The sequence below is a fragment of the Mchenga conophoros genome, linkage group LG7 (genome assembly GCF_057382185.1).
Source record: "Mchenga conophoros isolate Kocher_MC1m ecotype Shallow Benthic linkage group LG7, M_conophoros_male_GT1.1, whole genome shotgun sequence".
Classification (NCBI taxonomy): Eukaryota; Metazoa; Chordata; class Actinopteri; order Cichliformes; family Cichlidae; genus Mchenga; species Mchenga conophoros.
Genome location: NC_140532.1, coordinates 53868137 through 53886136, shown reverse-complemented (window position 1 = coordinate 53886136; position 18000 = coordinate 53868137). Strand labels below are relative to the sequence as shown.

General features: G+C 41.0%; 1 protein-coding gene across 1 annotated transcript in view; it reads right to left on the bottom strand.

Annotated features, from left to right (window-relative positions):
- LOC146571141 (netrin receptor UNC5D-like) overlaps window positions 1–18000 on the bottom strand; it is a 185316-nt gene that overhangs the window by 11591 nt on the left and 155725 nt on the right. Inside the window, exons 10-14 of the mRNA XM_085280169.1 lie at window positions 15354–15503; window positions 14246–14464; window positions 13373–13457; window positions 5588–5759; window positions 2565–2795 (exon numbers count right to left, since the gene is read on the bottom strand). Coding sequence (XP_085136295.1) covers window positions 2565–2795; window positions 5588–5759; window positions 13373–13457; window positions 14246–14464; window positions 15354–15503 — 857 coding nt within the window. The remainder of the gene's footprint in view (window positions 1–2564; window positions 2796–5587; window positions 5760–13372; window positions 13458–14245; window positions 14465–15353; window positions 15504–18000) is intronic.

Below are 18000 nucleotides of genomic sequence, written 5' to 3'. Positions count from 1 at the left end.
TTCTCTTGTTATAGTGTATTTTTTTAAAAGTCATGGAGCATTTTCTGGGTGCTCACATTGATGTATGCCTCCCAGCATTCTTAACAGATAAAAAGACAGAGTAAAATGAAGGGTACACAGCTGCTGCCACCTTTTACGTGTTAACGATGCATGTAGTTGGAAACATCCGGGGCAGCGACTCACAGCTGACTTTTGCACATATGAACAGAGAGACATTAGAATGGCTAATTGTATAAAATTACTAAAATATTCAGGAGCTTTCAGAGCCAGTCTCTGGAAATTTATTCGCCTAAAGCAGCAAAAGCATCAAATTTCACTCTGTTGTTGAAGGGCTCTGTATGCGTGCATGTGCTGGCGTGTGCTCGACTTGCACGTTTGTGTTTACATCTTCTGTATCTTGGATTTGCAGGGAAGGGTGGGAAAAAGAGCACAATGCAAACGACACAGGCTGCCTTGAACCTGATCGATTCCTGCTTCAAGCTCACAGGGGAAATTATTTGTCGTATGGAGCACAAACAAAGGCAAAAAAAAAGAACAAATGAACAAATAACCAAGTCTGACTGATGGAGAGGTGGAGTAAATTGGCTCTTGGCACCTACATCCAATTTCTCTTTGTTCACTTGGAATTCTGCCTCTGGGGTGGAGCCAAAAAATTCAAGCAGGCCGAGCGGCTAAGGGACAGCTCTCAGCACAACTTCAGAATAATTTAATTAAAACAGCAAAGAAACAATCATTGAAAAAGTCGTGTTTTAAACTGCAGCATCTTTTAACAAAGAGGTACATTTGTACTTTTGAGTCTGGCTTTCGCTGCGAGGAGAAAGGCAAACTTTTCATCACTCAAGAGCACACCAGTGAACTTGTGCACCATCTCAGACTGTGTCTGATTCTAAGACTCGTCACATGGAATGCAATACTGAAACACATTTAATTAACAGAGAGCAAATTAAATTACTTAAAGAAAGGGCAACCTTGAAGCATCTGTTGTCTTTGTAATTAAAAGTCCCTCTTTGTCTCTTCAGGCATCTCCCAGCGGCTATGTTACAGAACATATCTTCAGTGGAGCACAAAAAAACTCTTCCAGACAGCAAATCTTCTAGACAAAACCACCAGCAACTTTCCAACTTTAAAAATGGCACCTTCTTTTAACTTACAATTAAAATACATTTAATCTCCAGACCTGATCCTGCACCATTAGAAGATTTGAATTTCATCAAAGGGGGAAGATTTTTATTAGTGGGACACCAGAAGGCTAGGCTCATTAACTCTTTTTTTTTATGAAGGGTACTATGCTGTCATGTGTGATCATGCTATAAAGATTCAGGCATTTTATTTGTTTAAAAGGCAGTGAGAGTTAGAGGTTTTTTAAAAATCATCTTTTGGGCTTTTTCTGTTATTACATAGTACATTGAAGAGGAAGCAATAAAGAGAGAGGGAGCCACCGAGGGCTAACAGGTCAAAGTGGAACCCAGGCTACTGCATTAGCTTTGCAGCATATTTTACATCTTACATAATCTATTCAGACTTCATTATACATCATAATTCTAAGGAAATAATATTGGTCACCAGGCTAGCAGCATAACTCTGTGAATGTAGGTGTAGAGGTGAATTCTCTGCTCTTGAACTGTAGTACTACCACTAACTTTACAAGGGAAATACTTTGAATTTGTTACTTTAGTTATAACTCTGCAGGTCACCTTTAATCTGGTCAAAATTTTTGATTCTCCAACGCTCTGTTTAGCTAAATATTAGCATATTGCAATGATGACATCAGCCTTAAGCTAAATCACAGCCGCAGTGATGTTCAGCAGCCTTTATATGACTTCATGTGTACCACTGAGACAAGTTTGGCCATTTCAAACAAAACAGAGTTTGTCCTTCCTTTGTGTTTTCTTTTTTTTGTGTGCTTCTCTTGATGTTGCATGAAGGGAAAATCATGAATCTATTTTGTTTTTGTGAAGTTAAGCAGTCTTTTTACCATTTGAATGCAGTTCAATGAGTATGTCAATGAATAAGTGAATACGTCACAGGTCAAAGCGACTTCAGTACGTACAACAGGAGGAAAATGAGTCAACCTTCAAAGGCACTTTCGCTTTTTTTTTTTTTTTTTTTTAGCAATAAGTGAAGGCATCACTGTTCATTTTTGATGTGGTTTAGGCTGCCTTCAGATCAGTAACACATTCAGCCCTTTACTAGGTGGAACTGTCACTTTCAGTTCAGAACAAAACTAGCCTGCACCTGCACAGGAGCTTAATAACTCAGCAGCAGGCTGTTTACATCAGACTTATTAGATTGTTTCTGTCACTTTCACAGTCTTTAAATAGACAAAGAAGACAAAAATGGAGCATACTGTGTGTCTTTGTGGAGCATCCAATGGCGCTCTCAGCCAATAGTTAGTGGTGCTCCACTGATAAAATCAACTGAGTAATCAAGTGGCAAATGTAAGTATGTGAGTATGCTAGTACGAGTTGAGGTTTATTGATAAAATTATTAATGTAGGAAACACCTACATTCATATAATGACCAGGTATATTCCTGATCTTCATCATTTCTCTCTTCCCTCTTACCTGAAATGCATGGGGTGTGTCGTCCACACAGTAAACCCTGAGGGTGAAGCCCAGAGAGTTGCTGGCATCCGGACTACCAAACACAGCCAGCCTCAGACGCTTGCCTGCCTCCTGATTCAGCGGCTCCCCCACCAGAGCGTAGCGACCTGGATGCTCCAACAGCACATGGCACTTCTGGGCCTCCAGCAGACAGTAACAGGAGGTGCTCTCCTCGTTTACAGACATCACTTCCTTTGGTGGTAGGGACATAAAAGGAGACTAATTTAGGTCCAGGATTAAATGTAATATGCTTTTTCTTACTTTGGTTATATTATGCATATATGCACACATGATCCGCTGCATTGGTGAATACTCACATTAAACACGGCCAGAGTTTCAAACACTGATATTTGCATATCTTCAAGTAAGCCCTGTGAGCCAAATGCTCTGGCTACAGAATGTTTGAACACTCCAAGTCAGACAGGTTTTTTTTGACTCTTGGCTCCGTATGATGTCAATGAGAGCAGATAGCTCTGGCTGTGAGTAGAAGCCTCACCCACCTGCTGCTCAAACCCTCTGTTTGCAAGGGGCAGTCAGTCGGAAAAAAGCTTGCTTAAAGGAAAAGTGGAGGGAGCTAAAACAGCTTGTTTCAGACAGAGGATTAACTGAGGGGCTGCAACGAGGCACAGTATAAGTTAAATAAGTTTATTTTAAGCTGTCAGTCATGCACAGGAACTCTAGTAGAGTCCAAGGATAAAAATATGGAGGTGTTAAGTATAACGACTTCAGTGGCTTAGTAATTAATCATAAGAACACTGTAATATTGGAATTCTGTCATACTCGTGATTTTTGATGCATCCTGAGTGATACTGTTGTTGAAAACGGGTTTCAGGAGGTTGAAAAAATTCTAATGTGTCTGTCCAGTACAGTCTGCTTTTTATTTTTTCTCTCTGTTGGCAGGCACCTGCCTTCAGCGACGCATCTTTCGATAGCTTCATTTTGAACAATGTGTCTGCTGACAAATTAAATCTATATAAATGTCACAAGGCCTGAAAGGACCCGGCTGGTAGCGCGTCACAGACCCCCAAGGTCAAGCAAAGGTCTTAGTGGCTCCAGGGCATAGTGCTCTTAAATTACTCTCAGCTTTTCAGTAATGCATTTCACTTGTTAATATGAAGACACCACTTGACTCTGCATCACTGTGCTCAGCTGTGCTGCAATCATGCATGCTATATGTTCTTTAGTAGTGCTGACTGTAATGCACATAACTGCATTAAAAACCTGCTTTAAGTTTACAAACTAAAAGCTTAACCACATCCAGCCTGTATTGGCATGATTAAGGCAATAGTTTGTAAGCTGACTGCTTGGACATTATCTCATTGGCCACCATTTCCTGTAGAAAATAAAGACAAATAAAGACTTTGAATGGTCATGCAGTTAACCAACAATTCACGGGAGCCACTGATCAGCGTTTTTGCATTGCTGTTAGGCATTTTATTAAGACACTTTGCAGACAGTAACTTGGAATCTCTCCCTCGTACATAGACTTAAACAGGACCAGGAGCTGTGCAAAGCTGAATGACGGCCAAATGAATAATGACACATCTCACTAAACAGATGGGGATATAGTAACACTGACAAAACGGATTAGTGGGGCGCAGTTGTATCCAACGGCCAATTGCTACTCATCTTGTGCTCAATTCTCCCTAAATCACCTTTGGAACATAACTGTGACCCACAGGTTCCCTCTGCATATGGCCTGGCTGAGGCATATAAAGCAATGTAGGGTAATTTAGTGTCCCATAGCTTCCTAAACCTGCCCCATTAGCGCTGGAGCAGACATGAAGGATCTCCATGACATAGCTCATCCCCGCCAGGCAGCCAGGGAAAAATGATAGAGTCAAAATCTAGTGTACCAAAGTGCAGACTTTAATGGGAATGGCACTGAGAGGCAGACACAGTGAAATAGAAGCGGAGGTGGAAGAAGGAAAGAGAGAAAGAAAGAGTGGAAGAGGAACCTCCATCTCCCATTATATCACTAATTCCAGAGATTAGATTTTGAGTAAGCATCCTGTCTGAGATAAAGGCCTCATTATTTCTCAGTGACAGAGATGGTCCACAGCTTTACATTCAAAGAATCTCTCTGCCGTTCTGCCAGAGTCTACCTCCCCCTTTCTGTCTGTTGAGTCCTTACTCCTGTTTTCTCTCCTCTCTGCTGGCATATAGCTCCCACCAGTGATGGGTCTTTTGATAGCTTCCTTTTGAGAAATGCGTGTGCTGACAAATTACATCTGTGTAAATGTCACGCAGAGTGAAAGGACCCGGCTGGTAGAGAGTGACAGACCCCCAAGGTCAAGCAAACTCGGTGGCTCCGGGGTCGCTCTGCCTCAATGAGGTTCTTAGAGGTCTTTGATGAGGTTAGTTAAACATTAAAAAGATCTTAGATAAGATCTCAGATGTGTGTACTCTGCCAAGAAAACACAAGAAAATGAATAGAGGGTGTTTGGAGTGGAGGTGGATGTCTGAGTGTTCTTCTGTGGGTTTGTGAAGTAGCTCTATAGGGTGGAGTGGAAGGGCTTTTCAGAGGGGTTATTACACTGAAAGACCTAAATAAATGGGAAAAAAAATCCAAAAAGTAGCTATCACAAGAATAACACATTTAGAGCAGCAACGTCTTAAATCTTTTAAAAAGCACCTTTGCTGGTTTTTATCTGGTTTTGACCTCATGTTGAGGTATCTGTCTTACATCCAAAAGAAATGTCAGACCAAATGCAAATGACGCATGAGGTAGAGCTTGAAAGGCTAAATTTTATGCAGAATGACAAATCTAAGCTGGCAACCCTGAAATCAGCTCCTTGCCTGCATGACTACAGTTCAGGAAGAAAATTTTCATCAAAGTAGGTCGAAGCAGTTTATCTGATCCTATTGATATTCTGGGCACTAGCGGGAGATGTGTGCTTGTATTTGTTAGCGTTCTGCACTTGTGCCACAGGAGGAAATTCAAACATGTTAACTACAGGTGAAGGGTAACAGAATTTGCTCACCTCCCACTTGTTGTCTTGGATGTGTCTCTTTAGGCGGATGGTCCAATTATCAGCAGCAACTTCTGCACAATGGGCTATGGTCATGGCTATTGGATAGGAGAGGTCAAGGCCTGGTGGGCCGTATGTCACTGCAGGGCTCAAAAAGATCTCTGACCCATCGTCGGACGCAGTACTGTAGAGGTAGAGAAACATATGATTAGAAAACATTTATGGTAAACTTCATGTTTGATCTGTGATCATGTTAATGAAGCTGGATGGGTTCGTTACAAGTTTTTTTTTTTTTTTTTTTTTTGAAGTGGTGGAAGTTACAAGTTTTTTAACAAAAACATGAATCACTGCTTCAACAAGCTTTCAGAGTGTGACCCTTGCCTATGAACAAAGTAAACTCAAATCCTTGGATACTCATAATGAATCAATTGCTGACTAGATGACACACATACACACAGATAGAAGGAGATTAAAGCACCAAGACTAATGGACAGTGAGGCTGGGGAGGACAGGCTTTAGCACAGTGCGTGTAAGCTTTGTGGGTCGATGGAGCTTATGAAGCCTGCTCAGGCCAGTCCAGTGACAGATGAGCCAGGCCAAGCTGCTCTTGGCCAGGAGCCCAATCTTGGCTGGAAGCCCCGAAGACTGAGAGTAATCAATGGGACCACCATCAGTCATGCAGCTGCCCTGGGTGGACACCTCACATACACAGGACACGATATTGGTGCTGTTGTCACAGGCACAGCGTGGATATTTCTCAGGGTCATTAATACAGCTGCAGCGGGGAATGACCATGACAAGCCAACACAGATGCATTACTAATGTGTAAGGCGTGAATGGGGCACCACACATCTGTACAAATATGGAAAACACCAACACACACTGAAAGTACAATTTCTATGGACGGCGCCTCTCATGTAAACACATGAGCTACAATGGCCCTCGAGTGCAAAACACTATGTCAAAAAAACAAAACAAAAAACACAACAATGGAACAGAAAACACAAGATACAGTGGGGCAAAAAAGTATTTAGTCAGCCACCGATTGTGCAAGTTCCCCCACCTAAAATGATGACAGAGGTCAGTAATTTGCACCAGAGGTACACTTCAACTGTGAGAGACAGAATGTGAAAAAAAAATCCATGAATTCACATGGTAGGATTTGTAAAGAATTTATTCGTAAATCAGGGTGGAAAATAAGTATTTGATCACCTCAAACAAGGAAAATCTCTGGCTCTCACAGACCTGTAACGTCTTCTGTAAGAAGCTTTTCTGTCCCCCACTCGTTACCTGTATGAATGGCACCTGTTTGAACTCATCATCTGTATAAAAGACACCTGTCCACAGCCTCAAACAGCCAGACTCCAAACTCCGCCATGGCCAAGACCAAAGAGCTTTGGAAGGACACCAGGAAAAGTATTGTAGACCTGCACCAGACTGGGAAGAGTGAATCTACAATAGGCAAGCAGCTTGGTGTGAAAAAATCAACTGTGGGAGCAATCATCAGAAAATGGAAGACATACAAGACCACTGATAATCTCCCTCGATCTGGGGCTCCACGCAAGATCTCATCCCGTGGGGTCAAAATGATCATGAGAACGGTGAGCAAAGATCCCAGAACCACACGGGGGGACCTGGTGAATGACCTGCAGAGAGCTGGGACCAAAGTAACAAAGGTCACCATCAGTAACACACTACAACGGCAGGGAATCAAATCCCGCAGTGCCAGACGTGTTCCGCTGCTGAAGCCAGTGCATGTCCAGGCCCGTCTGAAGTTTGCCAGAGAGCACATGGATGATACAGCAGAGGATTGGGAGAATGTCATGTGGTCAGATGAAACCAAAGTAGAACTTTTTGGTATAAACTCAACTCGTCGTGTTTGGAGGAAGAAGAATACTGAGTTGCATCCCAAGAACACCATACCTACTGTGAAGCATGGGGGTGGAAACATCATGCTATGGGGCTGTTTTTCTGCCAAGGGGACAGGACGACTGATCCGTGTTAAGGACAGAATGAATGGGGCCATGTATCGTGAGATTTTGAGCCAAAACCTCCTTCCATCAGTGAGAACTTTGAAGATGAAACGAGGCTGGGTCTTCCAACATGACAATGATCCAAAACACACCGCCCGGGCAACAAAGGAGTGGCTCCATAAGAAGCATTTGAAAGTCCTGGAGTGGCCTAGCCAGTCTCCAGACCTCAACCCCATAGAAAATCTGTGGCGGGAGTTGAAAGTCTGTGTTGCTTGGCGACAGCCCCAAAACATCACTGCTCTCGAGAAGATCTGCATGGAGGAATGGGCCAAAATACCAGCTACTGTGTGTGCAAACCTGGTAAAGACCTATAGTAAACGTTTGACCTCTGTTATTGCCAACAAAGGTTATGTTACAAAGTATTGAGTTGTATTTTTGTTATTGACCAAATACTTATTTTCCACCCTAATTTACGAATAAATTCTTTACAAATCCTACCATGTGGATTCATGGATTTTTTTTTTTCACATTCTGTCTCTCACAGTTGAAGTGTACCTCTGGTGCAAATTACTGACCTCTGTCATCATTTTAAGTGGGGGAACTTGCACAATCGGTGGCTGACTAAATACTTTTTTGCCCCACTGTACATGTGACAAAATATGGGTGCCTGTCAGTGTATACCCCTCAGTCTTTTAGTAGATGCATGTATGGTATACAGCTGAAACGCCTTTGTGATTCTCAGAAAAGCTAACCTCTGACCTTCACCTTGAGGTCATCTGGGATTTTTAGTAGCTGCATCTATGGAATGAATTTGAAAGTCTTTTGTCGCCTTGTTCTTGAGATATTCTCAGACTTGGGTGTCCACACAGCCCACCAGCCTGCCCGGCGACAATACCTACAATTTTTTGGCCAAAGGGTAAAAAATTATTTCGTTTTTGAATGCTGTTGAATTTTGTCAATTCTTTTGTTGTTATTGTGTTTTGTGTATTGTGTGTAATGTAGTTTTCGATCTTAGCAGCAACCGACTCGTGTATAACTAAGCAAAAAGCTACGCCCAAATTATATTCTGATTGTGAGCAAATATTTTTACAAAGTCTTTTTTAGAAGCAGGTCTGGGCACTTGGCAGGCTTCTTGAGGTATTTATTATTATCTAAATTTGAAGTGTAAATCTACTTTCATGCATGTTTGCTGTTTTTGGGTTTTTTTTACACCAGATGCCTTCCTGACACAACCCCAAGGGATCTCCTCCTGGGATCAAACCTGTGACTTTTTGCTTGAGAGGCAAATTTGTCAACGACTACACTAACATAAGTTGTCCCCCCAGACAGCATGTAAATGATCATGAATCATATCTGAGGCTTTTTTGTTCCCACTCCCACTACCATCTCTACTGTCGTATAAATCTGCTACATTAATTCAGGATCCTCTGAGCGTCATGGCCCCCTCACACAGTGTCTCTGACTTTTAGGATGCAGCTCATAGTTTTGCTCACACAATCACAGTAAATGTCAGTGCAGCGTAGAAAAAAAACCCCTCACTAGATATCATACAGTCAGTCTTGTTCCCCAGTAACCAGATTTTCTCAACACAAAATGCACTTTTAATTTTCAAAGGGTGCTCTTGATTGTAGCGCCTGACACAGAAGATGATGATGTAATGGCACTTCAGAAAATATCTATTACTTTTTTTTTTGGAACATTTAACTGGCAGCGGCATTGCACAGTTTAAGCTGACTTCTCATCTTTAAGTGTTAAGCGTATGCACTGTTAGCAAGTAAAGTTATAATGAGCATAATTTAAGCCACAGAAACAACAAGTAAATTTAGTTTTCACAGATTTAATTCAAAAAACAGCACCTGAATTTTTGTTTCTTTTTTTAGTTTTCCAGCCCGTCCAGCAAATTACCTGTAAGATCAACCTTTTTAGGTGGAGCATGGTGTAAGACGGTGTGTGTATGTGCCTGCATGCAGACAGGGTATGATGTGTGGTTGAGACTGTTCACCTCCTGTTATATTAACAGTTTCTGGTGCAGTGTGATGTGTGAAGCTTTTTTCAACCCTCTCCGTTATGCTGTTACCAATCAACACTAAAAAAATTAAAGAGGTTATGATCTGGGGTCTAAAAATAAAATCACACATCGCAGTAGCACCTTGGCCTGCAGCTGCACTTTCGTGCTAATCAGCCCTTAGCTATGAGGAAACCAAGGTTACCTACTGCTGAGACTAATTATCTGGATTGCCTGCGAGCAAAGATTAAAGATGGTTATTTAGCAACTCTGATTGTTTATATGCGAACAAAGAAATATCATTCCATGATGATGGTTGTGTGTATTTTAACAGTGGAGCCTTGTCTCATACTCACTCTTCTTTTCCTGTTTTGTTTTTTTTTGGTTTAAACAAAACAACATCCAGTGTAATGCATCTTTTTTTTTTTCTCAGGTCACACTTGCAAATCATATTTTCACAATTCCTTGTTAGTGTTTGACAGTCTTTCTTTCAAGCTGTCACAGCCGCATGCCGTTTGACGGAATTGCAGAAACAGAAGTGTCCTCATTAGCTGGAATTTTAGCTAAAGGAGGCACTCTGTGGAAAATACAAGCAAGTTGTTATCGGATCATGCAGATTATTTTTGTTATAGTCAGAAAAAGTATTTGTGGTAAAAATCTAAAATTAAAGCTATGCAATGGCTGCATGTATACCTAGTGTGCAGTGCTAGTGCAGTTTTACAAAATGGTTTTTATGTTTTTTTCCACATCTACTATAATATTCCTCACTATAAAACCATCAGATGTTAAAGGTAGGAAACCAAGTGAAAAGTCACAGGATAAGGAAAAGGATCTTAAGGTTTTATAGAAGAATATATAACAAAAGGCACTGCTGGAAGGAAGCAGGAAACTCCACGTTGAAGATTAGAAGAAGCAGGAACAAAGGTAAGTAACACAGTGATGTGACAAAAACACACAGACAAAATGCACAACATGAGAAAAGTGGTAACAAAGCACAGGTGAACTCAAGTAGGCACTAATGAGGGCGGAAAGAGATCTAAGGGAGGATGTGAAAATAATAAACCTAATGATGAAAAATTAAATGAAAATTAAATACAAGGATGTAATTTAGGCTAACAAACAAGATGAAGCAGAGAAAGAAAGGAAAAAGGAAAAAACTCAGAAACCAGAGAAAAGTCAACCAGAATGTCCGTGTGTAGTAGCTCATCCAGCTCATCATCCATCGCAGTTCATAGGTTACTGCACTAAAAAAATGACAAATATGTCATGTCTGTGTGAAGGTAGGCAGGAAAGGTGGAAAAGTAAAATAAAAATAAACAGCTTTATTGCAGGTTGCTGACCAAACAGAAGACTAACTATACTGGGGGAAACATAAACTAACGGGGAGGCAAACCAGGTAACAGAACACACAGCAACCTGAGGGTGCGCAGACGTTAATGACACAACAGACAGCAAAGGAAAACACAGGGCTTATATACACTGGGCGTAATCAGGGAATGGGAAACAGGAGGGAGACACAGCTGGGAGAAATTAGACTAACGAGACAGGGGAGAAGTAAAACTGAACACACTGACATCAGACTGGGACTATCAAAATCAAACAGGAAACAAATCACAAAGACGCAGACTTGACACTGAGAGGCAGACTGAAAGAATACAACACATGGAACCCAGAGACGACAGAGACTTAAGGAAGAATTAACATCAAACTGAACTCATGACCAGAACCCAACTGAAACCTAGAATAAAAATAAGCAAAACAGCGCATCTCAAGAATTAGAACATAAATCATAATCTAGAAAAACACCACAATATAAGAAACAGAAAATGCTGGGTCAAAATGACCCAGAACCGTGACAAAATATGACTCAGACCTCCACACAATCTTAGACCTTCGATAAAAACCCTGTAGGTGACCATGGTTTGAAAGTTAGCCAGACTTGGACAATGATATCTTGCCAAGGCATCAAGTTCATCAGGATGTAAAATTAAGGTAACAACGGAAGCCATGACAAAGACTTCAAGATTTAAGGTAATGTGAATCTCCTTTAATATTTTGTGCAATGTAAGTGTATTAATGCCAGAAAATGTAAAAACTTAAAAAAATACTTATTTTTCTGACTCCCACTCTGATTAGAACGGTTTTCATCAGCTTTACCATAATTACTCATTGTCAGAGTCAGTGTGAAAAATAAAAAGGTTAAAATCCTAAAATCCACATTTCCATCATGCATTAAAAATAGTAATGCATGATGGAAATGTGGATTTTAGGAAAGAAGGAAGAGGGAAGGATCATTAGGGAGGTCTGAGGGTGAGTTTTGTAGGTCGGGCTGTAGGTTGTAGATACGCACTGGTAGATCGACTCAACCAAAAACAAGTGCCAATCAATTTTAAAGTTTGCGTAGTCTGATGTAACTGACACCAGAGCAAAAACTGCCTGCCTCGTAAATATGCTTGAAACTTTTGCAAGATGCAGAGTATCAGGTGCATTTTGTCCTTGGACAACTCACTGTCCCCTGCTGAGCTGAAGAAGATCACACACAAAACAACCTCGTGAAGCCCAGAGGATGGATGGCAGCTCTCGCGAACACATGAAACTGAGCCCCAGCTGATCGATTCCTATTCTTTGCAGAGGAAAGCATCGTCTTATGTAGATGGCTAAGGTTTGAATGGGGAGAAAGCATCCAATTTCTCCCCTGGACTCTGTGGCTGTCAGAAGATAGGCTTTGAGTGACAGCTCAGTGGTGCACGGCTCCTGCAGCTTCTTAAGCGGCAGCCAGAGAAGTAAACAGCATCGGGCTTATCAGAGCAAAGCAGGAGCTTGGAGGGCAACAGTCTGGCTGAATTGGGGAGACTTAAGGCGGGGGAGTGTGCAACCAGTCTGCTAACTGAGCTCTGTGCCACAACCTATATGTGACCTTTGATATGCTCCCTCTCCCACGTGACCCCAGGCACTAAATGGGTGGGTGGAAGTAAGGTGAAAAGACAGCTGATATTTAGATGTCACTTATGATTCCCCCTTGGACGTAGAAATCCAATTTCATCGAGAATCACTGGTGGTTAGCGGTGTGGTTGGGGTGACAGCTAGCTAGCAGGGCTTCACGCAGTCATACTGACATGTTGATACTGTCTGCTGTGAATCAAGAACATGTCCAAACACTGACATCTGGTTGTCAGATAGCATCCAAAGCTCTGCTGCATGGAATCCAAAGGTATTACAGCCCTTTTGCACCGAGTTATTATCTATCAAGCCCTTTTTTTCCTCAAGTGATAGCTTTGCGAGAAATAAGAAAGTTACAGAAATAGATTTCTGCTTGCAGGTAATAGTCACCCAAATTCTGACACATGCCCATGACTCTATCTCTGTCTGCCTAATCAATATAACCCATCATCATGACTTCACTAAGTTCATCACTCTAACCAGTCAAAATGGAGAGAGATATTGTCACAGTTACGTATGCAAACACAAAACGGTCTACTAGAGTCACGGAGCATATCTTCTTCTGCTATGACAGTTGCTTAAGGCAGTAATGCAATCTGTCTACAGCTGCCAATGTATTTTGTGACACACCATGTCCTCCCCTGTAGTGTCTGTGAGATAAGCAAGGACCGCATGCCGTGTGGGAACATGTGCATGTGCATGTGTACACTACATGTCACAGCGTAGCCTTCATAAGAAAGGTTTTGTGTTTGTGGCGCTCATTCGGCAAAAGGAGGAGGAGACGAGGTGGCAGGATGAGGGATGAGGAATGTGTTGTTGAAGGATTAAAAGAGAGCAGACTAGGAAGCATACAGCACCACCTCAGTGAGAGTCCCTCACCTGCTGTCCTCCTGGTTGATGCTCATGTACATCTCCCAGGTAGTGTCTTCTGCAATCCCCCCGTGAGGCACCAGCAGGCTGATACCTGCAGAGAAGGAGGCATGCTGATCAACAAACAAGCAGACATGCACACTTATGACACACACCTGCTCAGCTGTCAGGTCTGTTTAGTGAAGGTGACAGCCAGAGGGGTGACGGGCCCCAGAAAAAGGTCGCCAGAGCAAGTCCCCTTGTGATTCGATGCTGGCAGCGATCTCTTATTCACAAGCATGCACAGAAGCAGGCATCACAGACATCCTTTCCTCTTAAACACAAAGACATATGCATAACATTCTACTGTATCATAAACAATTACTGCCAATCTAGCAGTACATAAAGCCCCTCAGGGGACACAATGATGAATGTAGGCCACGAGAAAGAGCTGCCTGCATAATGCAATAGACTGAGCAGCACATTAAATACACTTGTTTATATTTCTTCAGCACGCATTAGGTGCTTTAAAATGTTCCTAAAATGCTTTAAAAAAAGTAATTTATTTGAGGAAAAAGTTTAGTATTTTTTGTGATCAAAAACATTTTCCATACTTTGCAGGGTAGGAACCGATTGGCTAAAAATGCTAGTGCTTTTTAACTTCATCATTTTGTAAATAATATTTCCATAATCATGTTGCCTACTCAGTATGTGACTTTTTTCCTCATTTTTGCTACCGATCAACTCTGACAAGGTTAAACAACTTAAAAAGTGCAAATGAGAACAACTTGTTTTTATAGTTTCTATCCTCTGTGAATGCTAGCTGAATTTGGAGGAACTGAAGTCGACACATGCTCTTCAGCAGGAAGATATTGAATGATAATTGCCTCATCGTACACTCACCTGTGTTGGGTACCACGAGCCTGCCTCCAGCATGGCCAAACACTGCAGTTGCTCTGTGCAGAGGCAAGCGGGGAGTCAGAGAGACGTGTGGACTGAAAAGGTTTTTGCCTCTTCTGCCCAGTGTTGTCCCCACTGCAACCCCTCTATAGTCTGGAGCCAGTCCCCTTGGAAATGTCTGAGGGTGGGACATGACGTGGTACTCTGCCCTTTCCGTCACCCCTGAGGATACAGTGAAAGCTCTGTGACATTAGAATTTGTGTAGCTTTAACACATTTTTTCAGGTCCAACAGTCAAACATCCAACAGTAGGAAAACAGCCCTTTAAAGCTTTTTAAAAGCTTGCTCTTGACTGCAAAACCAATCACTCTGAAACTGTTTACTAAACCCCTGCTCTAAACAGTAACTGTCCAGCCAAAGCTTAGTGAAAACCCAACTAACAAGTCTCAAGAACCCTGTCACTGTCAAGCTTTTTGCCTCAAGGTAAAAAGTGTATGCCTGGGGCTGTAGTAATTGCAACACTGCACTTAAATGAGTTCGGGGGGTGGAGTCTTTCATTTATCCGGAACAAACCCATAAAGACAAGAGCAATGGGGTTTAAATTGTGTGTCTATCTGCTGTAATGTAAGCTGGCACAGTCTTCTGATCATCATTAGCAAATTCTGATAGTATGTAGGCAGCCAAATGGAGATATGACTTTAATAAGAATATTTTTCTTTATAAAATCACACTAAGTACAATAAAAAGGCTCTTGTTTTTCGACATTTCTGACAATGACTGTATTGGACTAAGCATCTACTTTTTTATACACTGTCTAAGTTAAGGACCAATTATTTCAAAGATCCCCTTAATTTTGAATGCTAATCATGCCACCAAGGGAATAAAAGGCAGCAACCAGCACTAACAAACAACAACATGAAGTGTTGAGTGTCTAGTTCGTGATGCACTGAAAATTGACTTTCCTAGAGACTGCCTTAGGAAAAAACAGATCCAAAGTAAGATTATCTGCCCTAGTGCATCCACAGAGCCGTTCACTTCTCTGTGAGACTTGCCCTTTCAAAAGTAACTGAGTACCACAGACATGGACTTTCATAAGAGTTCTGTTTTCTAACCTTTAACCTTAAGATCAGGCAACGGGTCAAGGAGTGAGCGCTCAGCCATTAGCTCCTTGTCAATGGAGTCCTGAAAACACATGGGGCTGGTGTAGGTACGTGACACTGTCAGATCAGGTTGCATGGATGAATTAATAAGCAGAGGATTTGCTGAAACACACACAGAGAAAAAGCAAATGAATGTCAGCAATTACACATGAGAGCCCACATCATCAATAAAAAAACAAAACAACCTGAAGAGTATGTCATCACAAATATGTTTTCTCTGTCCGTGGCTGTTGCTGTAATACAATGAAAAAAAGACATATATCTTAGTGTGACTCACTTAGAAGTTACACTGTTATTGATTTTTTCTATTCATTTTCTACTGATAACCCAATTTACAGCTAGCTCCATAGATTTGTGGACAACACCTCAGTGAATTTTGAATCAAACAATTAAGATGTGACTGAAGTGCAGACTGTGAGCTTCAATTGAAGAATCAACTGTTTAGTTAAGTAATTACAATGATTTTTTTTTAAATACATATACTCCATTTTGAAAGGCTAAAGTAATTAGACCAAAGTAATTAGATAACTGACTGACAAACCAGGTCAAGTAAGACATGTCCCCTCAGTTTTTCCAAGACAAATTATGCAGATAATCATCTTAATTATGCAGAAGATGATTTCAAATGCTGAAATTATGTTTGGAACTTTCCAGATGAGGCCCCTAAAAGACTTTGATGTTATTTAAGGTTGTCATTAGGTTGAAAAAAAAAACCAATAAAAGAGAAGGATAAAATTTTTTTGTGGAATATTATTAAACACAGCAAAAGGCCTCAAAAAACACAGAAGACATTTAATGCGGATCGTAGAATTCTTTCTATGTTTAAGAAAAACATTGAACCAAATCAAGAATATTATCAAGAATATTATAGAGAAACCAGGCATCATTGTCCAGTTAAACCAGTTAAAACCACTGGTTCACTCAAGAACAGGAAGGCCAAAATAAAGCCAAAATTAACTTGCACAAGAATGATGGGATTAGTAAAGTTTGGAAAAGAAAGCAAGAGCTGGATGCAATTATGAAATGGGCACGTATACACATGCTTTAAAGCTACTGAAGACAAAACTGAAGTCAGAGAGACCACAAACAAGCAGCAAGTAAATAACTTATTCAGAAATTCTTAAATCTGCCCCTAAAAAACACCCACCGTATTCTAATAGTTAGACTAAAACTGAAACCGATGGAATCTAAGCTAAAACTAAACTGACAACACTGATCTGACTCTACAATCTAACTGAAAAAAAGAATAAATAACAGAGATGTTCTCACACTGGTTACTTTTCAGTGCTGTATATAAACCGACTGATTAACACACATCACAGTTATATGGTACTGTGTAATATACCTGTATGTCCCAGTATTTGGGATAAAGGAAGTATGTCTTATTCTTCTTATGTCTATATAAGACATTAGAATATATTAGATACTTTAATAGCAATAACTGCTGCATCAAACAAAGCAGCATTTTTGATCAATACACGAGCAACAACAATAATACGATTTATCGGCTGTGTTAATGAGTTTAAATAAAGGCCTGTGTGAGAAGAATTTCTGTGGACATTTGAATCAGTCAGTGTGACAAGTGATCCAGCTGTGCAGCATGTTGCTGATGTAACTAACGCTGCTTAAAACTGACTCTAAAAGTACGGATTTCTCATATGACAGCTATGGCTCCTTCATTCTCACATCTTCTCTTCGCATCTCTCTCTCTCTCAGATCCTCGCTGGGAGGAACTAAGAGGAGAAGAGATGAAAGTAAAGAAAGGCGTGCAGAGACAATGCCATAATGAACAGCACCCATTGACAGCTGCTTCCAGCAAGCATTAAATAAGACCTGAAGACACTGAGTACACAGTGTGTGTATCTCCTGATGAGCAAAGTACTGTAAATTGGCCAATAATTTTAATGGGTGAGCTGTTATTACAGTTACTCATAATGAAAAACGTGACTGCAAAAAAGTATTGAAATGAAATGATCGTGATGAAATGATAACTGCAGCAGCATACAGCAGGGCGCAACGTGCAAGGAGGGGAGGACATGCAGAATGTTATGGAGGCTTGGCTGTTTTAGCGCCTCTAACACAGTGAACAGGGACCAAGATTAAAGCTTTCCCTGCCTCCTGCTGTGTTATCAAAATGAACTTTATTATGCCCTGCTGAGGGCTGCCGCTGTGGCGACCCATAATGCCAGCCTTGCAAAAATATGCCTCAATCTGCCGAGTAAAACAGCACGCTACGGCGCTCTGATGTTTCTTCGTTTAGTAACACGGGACCGCAAACGCTCCATTGTGGTGCTCAGCGAAAAAAAGAGATGGCGGTAATAAATTACATTTTTAATTTTGCAGACGTGAATTATTAATTGTGGTTTTGTAATAAAATACAATACCAAAAACTGAGACATTATCTGATAACTTTTCAACTTCCTTTCAACTAACTTTTCAAGTTATGGTACTTAAGAGGAGGCCTGAGTAATAATAGATAAGAGTGAAATTATACATTTGTTTAGAGTGCACAATCTGCTTGTTACCATAAGTTTATTGCTTGCTGAATATGGATGTTTGCAATAAAGTAATAAATGCAATGCATGTTTTATAGGTTAAG